Genomic DNA, 16,717 nt, shown 5'->3' with positions numbered 1-16,717 from the left:
GATCTTAAAGAGTTCTGATTGTTTCTAGGAAGCAAACAGGAACTACTAAAACATAAGCAGAGAAAGTTATGGACATGTTTTTGCTTTAGAAAATCTCTATCGTTGCTGTGTGGGGGAATGGTTTGGAGAAGGCAGGACTGGCCCTAAGAAATCAGTTAGATAATCAGAGTAAGCAAAAGTGATGACGGTCTTATTTGTGGCTGTTATCGGTGGGGTCTGGAAAGAGGTGAGGGATTTGAGAGTCAGGAGAGACAGAACGAATTCATGACCTACAGGATGCTGTGACTTAGTAGGAGGGGAAGTGAGAGACGATCTTAGTTTCAGATTTCACTCTGGCTGAGGATATCTGGAACTATCGCATTTTATTAACAGTTGTATGTTTACCTGTGGATCACTCCCAACTAGTCTAAAAACATCTTACTACAGGGACCTTGCTTTGTAGTCTTTGTATTACCAGCGTTAGAAGAGCACCTGTTATGTGGGAGGAGTCATGAATGAATCCACTCAAAACGCTTAACAGTAATTCAGTAATCCAACGGAAGGTACAGCGAATACCAAAAGCCTACATATACTATTCTCTGTACGTTACAGCAAGAAAGAAAGTAACGCGACTTCCCGGTGGTTTTCTGCCTATTGTACAACCAGGAAGCTGACAATAAAGTTTGTTTGAGCGTCGACGTCCGCCGACGTGGCCCCGCCCCTTCAGCTGGAGCCGCGATTGGTAGGCATTTGCCGGCGGCCGCCGCTGTTAAGCCACGATTGGCGAAGGCCGCCGTCATTTCAGAGCGTCCCAGCGCTGGCCCGCCCTCTCGCCGCGTCGCCGGTGCCTGCGCCGCCCGCGCCGCCCGCTCCACCTCGCTTCTCCTCTCCCGGCCGAGGCCCGGGGGTCAGAGCGAGAAGCGGGGACCATGTTCCGACGCAAGCTGACGGCTCTGGACTACCACAACCCCTCTGGCTTCAACTGCAAAGGTGAGGCGGCGGCCTCGGGCCGGCCGCGTGTCCCGGGCCCCTCAGTGCCGCCCCTCCACCTCCCCGCCCGGACCCTAGGCGGCCTTGTCTCCGCCGGGGGCCTGTCTCGGCATTGTGACTTTCCGCACTTGCCCAACTCCTGTCTGCACTTGCTTAACTCCTAACACCACGTAACTATCTTCTCAGCACACAAAAGGGAAAACATTCGTCTTTCTCATTCACCATTCAACTCCATGGTTCCCCGGGTAATTAGGCGATACCTTGAGCACCTGCTAATTGTGAGCCAGCGCGGTGCTGGCTTCTGAGGAAGGTGCTGAATAACCTGAAGACTAGTTCACTGCCTGCCAGGAGTCAGGGGGTCGGGGGGTGCAAGGGGTGAAAGCAGAGCCCACTGAACAGTTTGACACCAAGACAGACTATGAAATCAAAACCTATCACAGTGGCAGCGTAAGCGCGTGTAGAAACGGGCTAATTGTGTTGTGTGGTCTTGCAAAAAAGTTAGTAACAGCTGAGTGGGGAGGTCGAATTGGAAACACAAAGGTATTTGGGATTTTACAGCATTAGAATTTTAAAAAGTAATTACGTTGCTACTCACGGTAACTCAGCAACTGCCCACCACTACCCGTTTCCTTTTTATGGTTCTGGCCTGGGTAGATAAATAAGTTTGAAAGTGATCAAGTATTACTTGTGATACTCATGGAAGCTTGAATTTGACTCTCAAATTGAAATTTTCTAAGCAGGATTACAGTGTTTTGTTGATCTCCTGTAGAAGCATATCAAATTATAATCTGTTGGGTTTTTTTTTACTTTAATAAAAAAGGATCAGTGACAATAGAGTCTAGATCTGGATTGGAGTCATTGAGTCTCAATGTTCTTATTTGTAAAATAGGGTATTACCTGCCTCAAAAGAAGTATGGGGAGGTTTAAACAAAATAACGTATCCACTTAATGCGCAGTTAACATTACGTGATAACAGTAGTCTCTTAATTTCTTGTACTTATTTGTTATTTATTTTACTTTATTATTTTGCTATAAATTTAACCTTGCCCTCTCTCCCCTTACTGCCCTCAAAGGAACTGGAATATTAATATCTAACTCTTACATAGCAAAACTGTGTGCCAGGAACTGTTTTTATCCATATTTATTTTATTTAATCTTCATAACAGCTCTATGAGGTAAGTTCTATTATCCCCCTCATTTCGCAGCTCAAGAATCCGAGGCACTGAAAATGTAGGTGATTATCCCACGTTCACACAACTACTAAGTATTTGAACCCAGAATTTGAATTCTGGCCCGGATTTGAACAGATCATTGTTAATTTGTGACTCCAGAATCTCTACTTTCACCTCCTCCCTCTGGTTCAATTAATTTAGCATTTTGAGATTAAGGAAATTCCACAAGAACATATATCTGTGGAGAAGGAGATATTTTATGTAGTGCTTCTAGTTATTTATGTGATTTTTTTTTTTTTTTTTTTTTTTTAAATTGCAGATGAAACAGAATTTAGAAACTTCATTGTTTGGCTTGAAGACCAGAAAATCAGACACTACAAGATTGAAGACAGAGGTAATTTAAGAAACATCCACAGCAGTGATTGGCCCAAGTTCTTTGAAAAGGTAATGAATTAGGAAGTAAAGTAAAAGTACAGAGAGCTTATCTGAAAATCATATGAAGATGAGCTTAAAATTACTTTCTTAAGATAAAAATGGTAATGATAGTGTTAGGAAAGCTGGATTTCAGGGATTTTGCTATTTTCTTATTATGTTTCTTTTGCTTTTAGAGCAAATTACTTTATGGCTTCCTACCAAGCTTTTGGTATTAGATATAAATAGTTTTCTCTAGAAACATGACATTTCTTAAATAATTATATAAATATTTTACTTTCCTTTAATGGCCCAAATCAGAATTTTTGTTAAACTGAAAATGGAGCAATAATACACTTACAGTGCTACTTCTTATATTAAAGACATTGGCCAGGTGTGGGTGGCTGAAGTGGCAGATCATTTGAGTTCAGGAGTTCCAAGATCGGTCTGGGCAACATGACAAAACCCTGTCTCTACAAGAAAATGGAAAAGTTAGCTGGGTGTACTGGCATGCACTTGTAGTGTCAGCTAATGAGGAGGCTGTGGTAGGAGGATCAGCTGAGCCTGGGGAGATTGAGGCTGTGGCGAGCAATGATTAGAACCTTGCGCTCTAGCTTGGGCAACAGAGTGACAACTTTGTCTCAATAAAAAAGAAAAAAAAAAAAAAGACATTGACATGCTTTAAAACTAAGGTTGTCATGTTTATACTTATATTTAACATAGATATCTGTTGTTGTATACTAGAGAAATAGTCCTTAAAACGTCTCTGGTATATCATATTGTTGTGCCTTGAATAATTTTCCCATTGATTTAGTTTTAGTAACTTTTTGCATAATAAAGAATTCTCAGAAAAAATCCTTTCACAGTGCCATTACTTGCATTAAACATTTTCATCAGTTATACTATTTTGATGAGTGAGATATTTTTCTTGAAAAATATGAAAAAGGCTGAGTTTTTGATTTGCTAGAACAATGTGATTAGGTACCTTCTTCATAGAATCAATGATTTTATAAATTAGGGATTGTATAAATTACCTTAGCGTTACTAACCTTTCCGTGTCTTAATTTTCTCATCAATAAGTGAGGCTAACAGTGGTACCTATCTCACAGGTGTGGCTCTGTTGTTCATGAGTGACTTCATGGAAGTGCCTGGTGCTTACCAAGTGTGATATGCTTCCTACTGCCAATGGCGCTGTACTGCTACTGTTAATACTACTGTATGCTTTTCTTTTGCTCTTAGAAAATATTTTTAAAATTTTTAGTGGACTTCTTAACACTTTGAAATAAATTTTTAGGATTTTATTTTGTTTTATTACATTTTATGATCTGTTCATGTTACAAGACAATACAGAATTCTACGTGTAGAAGGGTATTTCGAGATTATAAAAAATTTTCTGGGCTGGGCGCAGTGGCTCACACCTATAATCCCAGCAATTTGGGAAGCCGAGATGGGTGGGTCACCTGAGGTCAGGAGTTCAAGACCAGCCTAGCCATCATGACGAAACCCTGTCTCTAGTAGAAACACAAAATTAGCCAGGCATGGAGTCGCATGCCTGTGATCCCAGCTACTAAGGAGGCTGAGGCAGGAGACTTGTTTGAACCCAGGAGGCAGAGGTTGCAGTGAGCCAAGATTGTGCCATTGCACTCGAGCCTGGGCAACAGAGCAGGACTCTGTCTCAAATATATATATATAGGGGGGTGTGTGTGTGTGTGTGCATTTCTGATGTGAAATACCTGGAATGATAAGGTAAAATAACAAATATATCAGAATTTACCTAAGCAGTTATTATCCTTCAAGCTGGTTTCTTCAGAATGGTGATGTCATTGTTAAATCATATTTGGAACTTCCCTTTTGGAATTGCTTTTAAATCATGAGTTACATTGTTTAAATACCCTTAGTATTGACAGTTTTTTAATACTTTGAAGGTAGGTATGCCTTTTGGATTATAACCAAATCTTGTGAGTTGAAGGGATACGATTTTTGGTTAGAAAATGTGTTATGACTAAAAGGTACTGATTAATTATCACTGAAAGGATTTTTACAAAGTTCCAGCAGTTTTGACTGATAACATTGTGCTAGAATTAGGTTTTAAGCTCTTGACTCATTTAAGGACAACATTTATATTATTTAATGTTATAATGATGTTATATACAATGTTGAATATAATACTATTTAACATTTATTTGAATGTACAGCTTCTGACATTTAGTTAAAACACTTGGTTACACCCTACATGCATGTTGGTTGGATGGCTATTCTTTGCAGTGGCATTTCCGTAGTATCAAAATTAAGTTTTAGATAATGCTCTATTGTATATCCTTTTTAAAGTTACCCCTTTTAGTTAATTGCTCTGTTTATGTTGAGACTATGAATCAGAAAGCTTAGAGTCTAGTCCCAGTTTTAAGTCCTGTATCCCTTGGCAAGTGTCAGTCTCTCTAGGCCTCAGCTTTCTCATCTGCAGAGTGAGGAAGTTGTAATTCTATTTTTTTTTCTGAAGATGGTACACTTAAATGTTCTCTTCTGTTGGGTTATATAATTGCACCTAAAGTGTAGTAATATAAATGTTGTTAAAATATTGTTAGCGATCCAAACTAAGGTCTCTTTATACTCTACCAGTCTTTCTTCTGTGACTTTATGGTAATAATGAAACTGGTGGTTTTTTTCTTCCCCCTCACAGTATCTCAGAGATGTTAATTGTCCTTTCAAGATTCAAGAGCGACAAGAAGCCATTGACTGGCTTCTTGGTTTAGCTGTCAGACTTGAATACGGAGATAATGGTATGTTTTGTGGGGAATGTTTATTTTAAAGAGGAAAGATGGGAAAGGGAGTGTGAAAATGTAGGGAACTTACCAGTTTGTTTTGTCTAATACTATTTTACCATTGTTCATTCTTATCACAAGTTAAAAGCACTTTTATTGTCTTTCATTTGTGTTTATATATTTCTTTTAGAATTTGGAAATGGTGCACTTTGTAGAAGGCTAATTGACTGTCTTCTCACGAAGTAACACCACTTTGATAATATGGTCTGCACCTTAGCCTTTCAAATTAAATTGTTGTTATGTCTCAGAATTGATGGGACTTTGAAGTGTTGTTGCAGCAGATCATTTCTCAAGAGACTGAAACATGTCTAATGCTAATGTACAGTAATACTCTCTAGGCCAGAATATGTTACTTATGCTTTTGGCTTATCAGATACTTATATGGTTGGAAGCTTCTGAATATTAGTGTACCTAATAGTGAAAACAATTTTCCATTAAACTTAGGTTTTGTCTCATTAGACCATTTCATTTTTAAAGGCCTGCCAATATCTAAATGCAAGACTTGATTATCTTATCTTACCTCCATCCCCTGCATTTTGTGTTTTTCAGTTAGTTCCAGTCCTTTTGATTACTTACTTTGGAAGCCTTTTTATATCTTTGGCTTATCCCTTTCCCTTCATCTTGCCTACACTGACCTTTCCTTGTGCTTTTGTTGTGTCTTCATTCCCATTGGCATAATCGTAATTTAGGCTTTTGTCACTTCTTGCCAAGAGTATTGTAATATCTCCCATTAATGTCACCTTCTTTTCTTAACTGCATGGCCAACCGAGCTAACTTTCTGAAACATAAATCTGTTTTAGGCTGCCACTTACTCCTTGTTTCCAAAGAACAGTTCCAGTTACATATTCATATTAATAAACATCATACATATTCATAAACACTAATTTCCCATTTTCTACAAAAAGAATTTTAAGCTCCAACCTGGTAGTTAATGATGACTGATACCCAGCTAGTATTCACATCTTGACATCCCAGCCAAATTAGAATAAAACTGTTTCCTGTTTATATCCCTTTTCCCCACTCAGTTTCTTTGTTCACACTTTTCCCTTGGCAAAACACCATTTCATTCTATCTCCTCACATCTAAATCCTAACCATCTTTTTAACAATCCATCTCATATGCTGTTTTGTCTTAACAACAGTATTATTTCCCTCTGAACTGCCAGAGCTTTTAACTCTGTACCTTTTAAGTCATTGACCACTTTCCATTTTGCTTAGTCTATGTCTTATTTGTCCCAGTAATTTGTAAGGTGGTATTCAGCTTTGTTTCCTACAGGGTATCTCTGTTAGCTTCCAATTGATGCTGTAACAAATTGCTACAAACTCAGGGACTAAAAACACAATTTAATATTTTAGAGTGAGAAGGCCAACATTAGATGTTGAAGATTAATGGATTATAAAAATGGAACAAACAGAATAAGAATAAAACAGAGATGTAAGAATTTATTTGGTACCAACCAAAAAACACTTTTGATAAGCTGCAAATTGGCTCATATACAATTCCTACCAATCTAAAGCAGGGTATATAAAAAGACCTTGTTAAAGGCCCTAGGAGTCAATTTATGCTACACCAAAGCTCGGTTAAGTGACATTAACTCACTGGGCTAATGTCAAGTTGTCAGCAAGGCTGGTTCCTTTTGGAGGCTTTTTAAGGGGAATGTTTCTTTACTTTTTTACCTTCTAGAGGCTGCCTGGATTCCTTGACTCTGGCCCCTTCCTCCATCTTCAAGTCTAGCAGCATAGCATTTTCCAGTTTTTCTTTGAGTCCGCTTCCATTGTCATAACTTTGTCTCTGGCTCTGATCCTCTTGGGCCTACCTGGATAATCCAGGATAATCCCCCATCTCAAGATCCTTAATTTTATCGTATTTGCAAATCTTGCCATATAAGGTAACACATACACGGGTTCTGGGGATTGGACGTGGACATGTTGGTGGAGTAGAGGTCAGTATTGTGTGTCACAGTACCTGACATAGTTTCTTGCACACAACAAGTGCTTGTCAGTTTCAGTAATTGTGTGTGAATGCAGTCTATGTGAATGCTTACATACACTGATTTGGAGCATCAGCTAGGTTTTTGCTCGTGCATCCGACTTAAATTTCAGAAGCCTTATGGCAAAAATCTTAAGGAAAGCTCTAATTTGAGACTTAGTTTACTTTTCTGTATAGTTTAAAAAAAAAAAAAAAAAAAAAAAAAAAAACTTGTTTTTCTTCCATTAGAAAATAAATGTATTCATACGCCTTGTGGCTTTGGTGTAATATTAATTGATTTCTAGGGCCTTTAACAAGGTCTTTTTATCTACCCTGCTCTGTATTGGTAGGAACTGTATACGAGCCAATTTTAGCTTATCAAAAGTGTTTTTCAGTTATTGCCAAATAAATTCTTACATCTCTGTTTGTTTTATTCTATTCGTTCCATTTTTATAATCCATTAACCTTCAGTGGTAGATACATATGGTTATATATACCTGTTTCTCAGTAATAGCATGTTCTTTTAATGAATAAAAGAAGCATGTGTGTGAATTGTAAATTTTTCAGTATTGAAAAAGGAAGTTAACATACAGTTGAAGGTGAATGGTATCAAAAGTGTATTAAAAGTCTAAATTAGAAAACAAGTTTCATTTATTTAGAATTGCAAGAACAGACTTGAAAATTGGTCAAATAATACTGTCTCTAATCAGTAGGAGGCGCTGATGTTCTTTTGTGGTTTTACATTGATACATTGCCTCCTTGATTTTTAGGTTACTGATTTTAAAATCTGCTGAAACCGTTGTGAATTTTTATTATTTGTGCTGTACTGTTTTTTTGAAGCCTTTTGGTGGCTTGTCATTTAACGTTATTGATAACTGAAATTTTTTAAATACATAATTTCAGATGTATAGAAAAATTACAAAATAGTGCAAAGAATTTTCATATACCTCAAGTCTACAAATTCAACATTTTACCTCATGTGCTTCGTCCTTCTCTCTACCCACAGACACACACATTTTTTTCCAAACCATTTGATAGTAAGTTGTAGATGATTTCTTTTTAGTCTGAAACACTTTAAAGTGCATTTCCTAAAAATAACTTTGTCTTATATAACCACAGTACAATGATCAAAATCAGGAAGTTATCTTTGATACACTACTGTTACCTCTAGATGCTGTTCACATTTCACCAAGCCCCCACTTCTCCCGGCAGAAAAAACCCAGAGCAATCCTGGGTTATGCATTGCTTTTAGTTGTTACATCTCTTTTTAGTATCTTATAATCTGGAACAGTTCCTGTCTTTATTTGTGTTTCATGAGACTGACATTTATTTTGTCTCTCAGTTTGGATTTATATGATGTTTCCTCATGATTAGATTTGGGGCTTATACTTTTGTTAGGAAAAACACTGATGTGTTCTTTTTAGTGCATCATATTAAGCGATATGTGATAGTGATATGTCGCATTACTAGTTATGTCACTTTGATCCCTGAGTTACGGTTTCTCCACTGTAAAGTTTACTGTTTTCCTCTTTGTAATATGTCTTGTGGGGAGGTACTTTGAGACTATCAATTACGTTTTTGCTCCTCAAATTTCCCCCACTAGTTTTAGCAACCATATGATGATTCTTGCCTGAATCATTTATTATGTTGATTATCAACAAGAGTTGTTTTTCTGCTTTCATCATTTTTTCTACATTGTTTGTTAGCTTTCTCCTGTAAGCTTTCCCATCTCTAATCTTTCCCATCTCTAATTTAGTTATTTGTTTAAATCAGTGTAGATACATGGATTCTTCTTTTACTCAATGGATTATAATCTTTTCTGTCCATCACGTAGTCTGCTGTTTTTACTGTTCCAGATGTGGCCCCTGGGAGCCTTTTGAACTCCAACTTAAATTTTAATGCTTTTACTTTTTCCTTGTTTCATTAACAGATCACATAAGCACTCTATAGCCTAAGATGCCATTTTGAACATTAAGTTTAGTGAATTATTAATAAGTGTTTTTATTTGTGAACTTAAGTACTATTTTTCAAATGAAAATAAAATCTACCTTTGGCATTCTGAATATCACATTTTCATGAAATAAGTTTGAGGTTTATATATGATGGTGTATTTGATGTGTTGATTTTTTTTTTTTTTTGTAATGCAAGGTTTTTGGATTTTATATACAGCATTCAAAAGAAGATATGGGGGGGGGGGAAGTGTGGTTTTTAATGAGTTTGTATTTAATCTTATGTAACCTATACTTAATCCTCCTCCCGTTCTTCTACCTCAAATTTCAGAGGAAGCTATAAAACCAGATTTTTTTCCTTCCTAAAATTTACGTTTGAAATTATTGCCTTCAGAAATGTTAATGAAAAGAGATTTGTGTCACATAGTCCAGTAATTGCTTTAGCTTAATTGAAAAGATGGTGATGGTTACGTTGTCTTTTTACATTTTCTATAGTAAAAATTGTTTGATTGGATGGGTTGTTTATGCTTATACAGGTTGAACATCTGTAACTCGAAAATCTGAAATCCTAAGTGCTCCAAAATCCAAAACTTTTTGAGCACTGATATGAGGACACAAGTAGAAATTTCCACACATAAGTACTTAACGCAGACATTGTTTCATGCACAAAATTACTAAAAAATACTCTTATGAAATTACCTTCAGTTATGTGTGTAAGTGGTATATTGAACATGAAAATGAATTTCGTGTTTAGACTTCGGTCCCATCCCCAAGATACCACATTTTATATATGCAGATAATCCAAAGTCCGGAAAAATTAAAAATTGGAAATTATTGGCATTTCTATAAGGAGTACCCAACCTGTAATCGGTTTAGCTCAGTTAAATTTGGTAAATAGCAGTAGTCATTTTACCTTAGGTTGCAGTTCTTACAAATTATATTTTTGCCTATTTTTATAGCTGAAAAATACAAGGACTTAGTACCTGATAATGCAAAAACTGCTGACAATGCAACTAAAAATGCAGAACCATTGATCAATTTGGATGGTGAGTATATAAATGCATAACACTGAACATCAATATTTTTGGTTGCTTAAATGTTTTTTATTTTGAAGAATGAAGTCCACGTTTACTTGGTTTTTGTAAATTAAGAAGGATCCGTGCAGACAGCATTTATGTTGACATTTTATTCTCTGTAATGTTTTTATAGTGCGCTTTCTCCTTCCCCTTGCATTTGAACATCTGAATGTTAATTTGATTTGCTTCTAGAAATTTGGGAGTTTAATTTATATTTAATCATGGGGCCATTGTTTACCTTTTTGAATGTATAAATTTCTTTTAATCCAGTGACTATGAGACAAGTGGTAAAATTTTCCATTAAGTCTCAGATGTCTTTGAGTAATTTCTCTCTTTAAAAGTATGAAGAATCTAATTACCTAGATTATGATATGTTAAATATTCCTGCACTGGCTAATTCATTGTGACCTCTAATTTAGGAGTTAACCCTTTTGAATAAGTGAGGCTCTTAGACACTCCTGGGCCACTGCTTAGAGAGAGGTTTGGGGAAAACTATCCATTGAGGGGATCTATGTATTAAAATTAACAGCCTTGGGAAGAAATGTTAATTAAAAGTGCTACATAAATTAGCCTTGTAGAAAAAGTTACAGGACAAACCTAATTGAGTTAAATTAGTCATTTATTGAATTATTCAAGTTGGCTGATGAAATACAGATGCTCCTTGAATGACGATGAGATCATGTTCCAAAGTTGAAAATATCGTAAGTCAAAAATTTCATGTAATACCCCGAAAGACCCATTGTAAAGTTGAAAAATGAAACTGGAAGCACTGTAAGTTCAGATTTTCCTCATCTTGCACTAGGGTTACATCCCACTGAATTCAATCTAAAGTCAAAAGCTTGTAAAGTCCAACCATCCTAAGTTGGGGACCATCTCATATAGTCATAGGAAAACCATTTTATCTTTTACCAATTTATTTAATTGTTGATAGTCTGCAGGGCTTCATTTTTTATCTTGTGAGTAGCAGTTTTAAAAACTAAGATTTGTTGTTACCGAAAAGTGGAAAAATGTTTTTGTATATCCACAAATATGTCTGTAATTATACATTTGCAGAGTTGTAAGTTTTTCTTTATTTTTAATCTTCTACAGTAAATAATCCTGATTTTAAGGCTGGTGTGATGGCTTTGGCTAACCTGCTTCAGATTCAACGTCATGATGATTACCTGGTAATGCTTAAGGTCAGCTTCATGTTCTTAATTCTTGACAGAAACTGCATGTAGATAAATGTCTTTATTTTCTAAATATTAACTATTGATATTATGATCGAGTGACTAAAATACAGTAGAAGAATGTGTGATATAAAGCACATTTCATGGTTTTATCTAATTTGGATTGTCTGCTTTGTGCCTGCCACTATGCTAAATCCTTTGCAAAGATGTTCTCATTCAACCTTCCCAATAGTCCTAGAGACAAATGCTATCTTTTAAAAAATATGTATGATATGAAGAAACTGAGACTTAATGAGGATAGGTAAATATGTCTAAAATGACAGAGCCAGGATTTTGAGCGCTGTAACTCTGTGGTCCATTCTTTTTCCACATTACCATACTTCTGCTTAGTTAGTCCTTTTAATGATTCATGGTCTGTATTCATTAAGATGGTGAAAAATGCCAAATGAGTAATGGTGAATTTGGTCAAAAATATATATAACCCCAAAATCTCTTTGAGAAATGAATGTTTCTGTCCCCAATCCTACATAGGCCACTCAGTTGATAACTATACTTCAGGGAGCCCAGTAATCTGAAAGAGGTCTCTTGTTTCTGAGAGAAATCATAAACTTCAAAAGATGTATTCCTAGTAATCATGCAAGTACAGTGGTGTGGATCAGGGGAGTGGTACTTAAGATATCAGACTTGGAAATTATTTTAGAAATTATTACTGATTTTACAGGAGATTAAAAGCTAGACCTTGTGCATGTAAACTACTTTGTAATAAGTTGAATAATTAAATTTCACTCTACCCAGAAGAGATAAAGCCATAACTTAACATGCTTTTTAGATTTTTATGTACTAAATATCAGTTTTGACAAGACTGTTGTAACCCTAAGTTACTAAAATTTTCTGTACTGTATCTGAATGTTAACTTGGATTTTCTCAAGACAGATTGCATGCCAAAAGACAAAAATGTTTGTAGTGAAATTTAGCTATTTCAAAGGCTTGTTCTTTATTCAGACAATTGTTAATTGCCTTGGAACAGTTCTACAGTGATCATGTAAGCTTTAATCATAAAGTAAGTGAAAGGAGAATCAGACAATGGATAGCATATTTGGGGTGCTTTTGTTAGACTTCAGAACCCAAGGGGATAAAGTATAAATCAGCTAAAACAGAAAGCTATAAAATTCTAGTCCTAGCTGCACATTTGTTCCTTTTGAGTTATTTTAAGAAGCATTCAAACAGTAACACAATATGGAAAACATCTTAGTACATTTGTCAAGTACAAGAATCAGTATATTAACTGTTTGGCAACCAGACTATTAAATATGTTTGCAGTTGCTGTTAAACATTGTTTGAATTCTCTTTTTCAAAGATAGCATTCGGTTTTTTCATTTAAAGTTTTCACACTTATTTTTGAGTTGTAACTGTCATCTCTCTAAAATTCCATTTTTAAAAAATTTGATTTTTAAGTGTGTATGGATACTTGCATGTATGCATGCCATAATGAAATGCCTTGGTGATTAAAACCACCAACAGTGTCCTTTGAAAGGTAAGAAAATACTTGAGTGAAGTGATAAAAGGAAAGCGTAAGACAGTATGCATGATCTGCTACCCTTTGTGTCAAAATGTGTATTCGTGCAGAAGCATGCTCGTTATTTCACAGTTTTAGTGTGAGCATACATAAGAATCTGTAGGCGATCACAGGGCTAGGAAGGAGACCTACTTTTTGCCATGTTTCCTGCTGTGTTTAATAGGCACATGCATTACCTATTCAAAAATAGTTTTAATTGTTGTAAGCATCACTCAACATTAGTAAAATACTAGAAGTGTGAAAGGTTACATTATATTAGTGGTTTGTTTTTTTTTATTTTTAATTTATTGGAGAGTTTATTAATGAACTAGGTAATTCTGACTTCATCAAATTGAGCATCCTTATTCTCTAGGCTCATAGAAGAAAGGATGACAGGTAAACAACCAAGTGAAAATCTTTTTGGTTTCTTAGGCAATTCGAATTTTGGTTCAGGAGCGCCTGACACAGGATGCAGTTGCTAAGGCAAATCAAACAAAAGAGGTATGTTTCTAACAGTCCTAAATAAGGTGTTCAACATTTCTTGTGCTATTGCCATGATTTTAAACTTTACATGTATCTGTTTCAGATATCCATTCTACATACACAGCTTAGAGAAAGCATAGCTTACTTCTGTACTTAGTAAAGCAAATTGAATGTATTCTGTGGCTGGGGGGTCATTTTTGAGTGAAAAACAAACTTCACCTTCATCTCACTTCGTACCTTAGAAAGCTACAAGTAGCTCATCCACAGTCCAGAAATCATGCTTGTGGCCTGTTGAAGTTTATTTAAAAGTATTTACCTTTATGAAACTTATTTGATTATTTTGACTCATGCTGGAGAAGAAGGAACACACTTCAGTACAAATTAGTTTTTTTTTTTTCCATCTAAATTCTATTCTTGTTCTTATTTCTTCAGAGTAAATTATTGTTTCGTTCAATTTCCTGGCATAAAACATGAGAAAGTAATTTGGCTAAGGTCACCTAGTTGGTAAGTGATTGAGCTCAGGCGACTAGTCTGATTTGAGAGCCTGTGCTCTAATGGTGGATGGGGACAAGGGTCCATGCCTGCATCTCAGCATGAGCTTGTCAATCTGCCCAAGTGAAGAGATGGGGGGTTCTGTTGGAGTGTAAGGTTCAAGGTACAGATGACTGAAATGGTATCTTTCAGTCCTACTTTGTAGGCCGAGAAAGCTGTATCACGTGACTACCTTCCCCTTAAAGAGAAAATACATGCTTCTGGAGTATTTTTAGATTATATCAGATATCCAGATGTGCCTAAAGTTTCATTGGCTGTGCAGCAGTGGAGAGACTGTCCTCCAGTATCTGGTAACACCTCCCTCCTGCAGCAACGAGGTTGTAGTGAATGCCTTGGGCACAACTATGTGTTTTGTCCTCCCTGCACCCTTCCCCCTTCTCCCAATGTGTTTTGTCCTCCAACCCCTTTAGGCAGGCCCAGAAGTGTTAAAAGGTTACTAATGCCAGGGCAGTATTTCTGAAAGACACTGTTTTCTTTTAAAGGTTCTTATTGGCTTATTATGTATGAATCGGGCCACTGGAAGTTGCATTAAAGATCAGCTTATGTCACCCACACTATGGGACAGACAGTAAATTGTTCTCTTGTAATAAAATCATTCATTCATTCATTCAGCAAACTATGTCTGCTTTGGAAGGCACTGTAAATAAAGCCTTAGCCAAATCTCTTTACTCTTGTTTGAAAGTAAAATCTAGTAATGCTCCAAATCTTAATCTTGGTGTCATCTCAAAAGACAGCAGCCTCTGATTTAGTGGCATTCTTATAGTTTAGTGTACTTGTAACCATTCATAAACTAGTATTTGAGGCATGTGGTAGTTTTCAGGGGTAGCTGTTCTTGGTGGTCTCTTGGCAGACAAAGGAAAAAAGCAAGCCTCTGGTATAGATGAACATATAAAGCCATTCAGTACAATTCTGCTCTTTAATTTTGCTCACTGTGCTTTCTTGCCCGTGGTTTCTTCCTTTACATCTATTAGCTGTTTTAAAGCAGATGGAGCCGAAGTACATATACCTTACTAGATAAGGCAAAAATTAAGCAGTGATTAAAGCATTTGAATAGTAACAGGTTTTAACATTGGAAGTACGGGTAGTGTGTTTTTTTTATTGGCAGTGATTTTTTTCCCCTAACCCATTGAAATAGGGAAAACTCGCTGATCACAAGACAGATCTAAACAAAACTTAGTTCCCTTGCTCGTGCAGCTAAAAGAGGTAAAACACTAGAATAGGTAGGTGCATTTCAGTTTTAGCGGAGAAAAGAATGTTATTGGTAACTATATTCTTTTGTTTTTTAAGGGCTTGCCTGTTGCTTTAGACAAACATATTCTTGGTTTTGACACGGGGGGTAAGTGATTGATTTTAAATTCAAACTATTTTTTTTAGAGACTGAATACCTGAGGAAAATTAATAAATGACCTTAAATGCAAAAATTACATATTGAAGCAGTGTTCTTTTCTCATAACACAGATGCAGTTCTTAATGAAGCTGCTCAAATTCTGCGATTGCTGCATATAGAAGAGCTCAGAGAGCTACAGACAAAAATCAATGAAGCCATAGTAGCTGTTCAGGCAATTATTGCTGATCCAAAGACAGACCACAGACTGGGAAAAGTTGGAAGATGAACACCTCAGGACTTCTGCTTCTCACCTACTTCGTACAGTTGGGAACCATGTACACTTCTGGCATGTCTGGAAATCAAAACGTCACATTCTCGGGGGAGGAAGCCCAGAAAATTGGGTATGTTCTAGAGATTTACCACCATTGCTTTTTTCTTTAATAAAGTTGAGGAAAGTAGAATTTTTATTATGTACTGTATGTTTACATAAATCTTCTTTCTCCTTTGTGGTTAAGGTATATGCCAACCCCCACCTTTGTCCTAGAGACAACGTAGATCATAGGAAAACTTAAAATGTTTTATTGGAGTAATCTAGAAAATTTTTAAACTGTTACATCTTTGGTATTAATAAAATGTAATACTTTCTGTGGGTACTTCTATAGAGGCACTTACAGGATCAGATAATACAAATTGAATCATTTTAGCACCTTGTGATATAAATAGAAATGTATTGATGCAGAGGTTAAAAAAAAAAAAATCTTAGAACTTTGGTTGGGAAACTATAAATAATTAGTCCTTTCCCATGAGTTCTGCATTGGCTTCTCCAACTCTTAAGGTTTACGATTGTATCTTTATATTGATCACATGTGCTTTAGTTTCTTGGCCAGAAATCATCCATAGCAAAAATCAGATTTAGAATCTTAAACTCTTAGTTGTTGAATTTGACCTTTTAAATACAGTATAAATGTTTACAAGAAGTCGCTTTAAAATTCTATTGCCTTTTTAAACTTGCAATAACAACCTTCATTTTTAGAAATACAGTAGTAAAGATTGAGGTATAAACTTTTCACAAAAGTCTTTTTGCACTAAAAAATGTTCATCTTGTATGTTCAGGAACGTGTAATGGCCTATTCCTTTTTTACTTTCTTTGCCTTTGCAGTCACTGTTCTTTAAGGTCCAGGTTCTGACTGTAAACTCCATGTCTTTACGTTACTGTATTTACTTTCTTCCTGTGAGAGAGGAGAAACTGGGGGGTGAGTGTATTGTA

At 36.1% G+C, this 16,717-nt stretch overlaps 2 protein-coding genes across 2 annotated transcripts in view; one reads left to right on the top strand and one right to left on the bottom strand.

Moving 5' to 3' along the window:
* Window positions 1-797: 797 nt before the first annotated feature.
* RTRAF (RNA transcription, translation and transport factor) lies at window positions 798-16,095 on the top strand. Its single transcript, XM_039468778.2, has 8 exons — window positions 798-969; window positions 2,461-2,585; window positions 5,230-5,329; window positions 10,248-10,334; window positions 11,454-11,542; window positions 13,521-13,589; window positions 15,411-15,459; window positions 15,582-16,095. Exons 1-8 carry the CDS (start codon window positions 909-911, stop codon window positions 15,734-15,736), a joined length of 735 nt encoding a protein of 244 aa, XP_039324712.1. The 5' UTR covers window positions 798-908; the 3' UTR covers window positions 15,737-16,095.
* The window catches only part of NID2 (nidogen 2), a 67,909-nt gene continuing 62,645 nt past the window's right edge, over window positions 11,454-16,717 (bottom strand). Inside the window, exon 21 of the mRNA XM_010341079.3 lies at window positions 11,454-16,679. Coding sequence (XP_010339381.3) covers window positions 16,669-16,679 — 11 coding nt within the window. The 3' untranslated portion in view covers window positions 11,454-16,668. The remainder of the gene's footprint in view (window positions 16,680-16,717) is intronic.

This window comes from Saimiri boliviensis, chromosome 2 (assembly GCF_048565385.1).
Source record: "Saimiri boliviensis isolate mSaiBol1 chromosome 2, mSaiBol1.pri, whole genome shotgun sequence".
Classification (NCBI taxonomy): Eukaryota; Metazoa; Chordata; class Mammalia; order Primates; family Cebidae; genus Saimiri; species Saimiri boliviensis.
The sequence above is the reverse complement of the archived record's forward strand: the minus strand, read 5'-3'. Positions and strand labels throughout refer to the sequence as shown.

What these genes read in the sequence shown, in the direction of transcription:
- RTRAF (XM_039468778.2), top strand. Translation starts at nt 909, where the DNA reads ATGTTCCGACGCAAGCTGACGGCTCTGGACTACCACAACCCCTCTGGC. An exon ending in ACTTGAATACGGAGATAATG is followed by an intron (nt 5,330 to 10,247) that starts GTATGTTTTGTG and finishes CTATTTTTATAG; the next exon opens with CTGAAAAATACAAGGACTTA. An exon ending in ATTACCTGGTAATGCTTAAG is followed by an intron (nt 11,543 to 13,520) that starts GTCAGCTTCATG and finishes TTGGTTTCTTAG; the next exon opens with GCAATTCGAATTTTGGTTCA.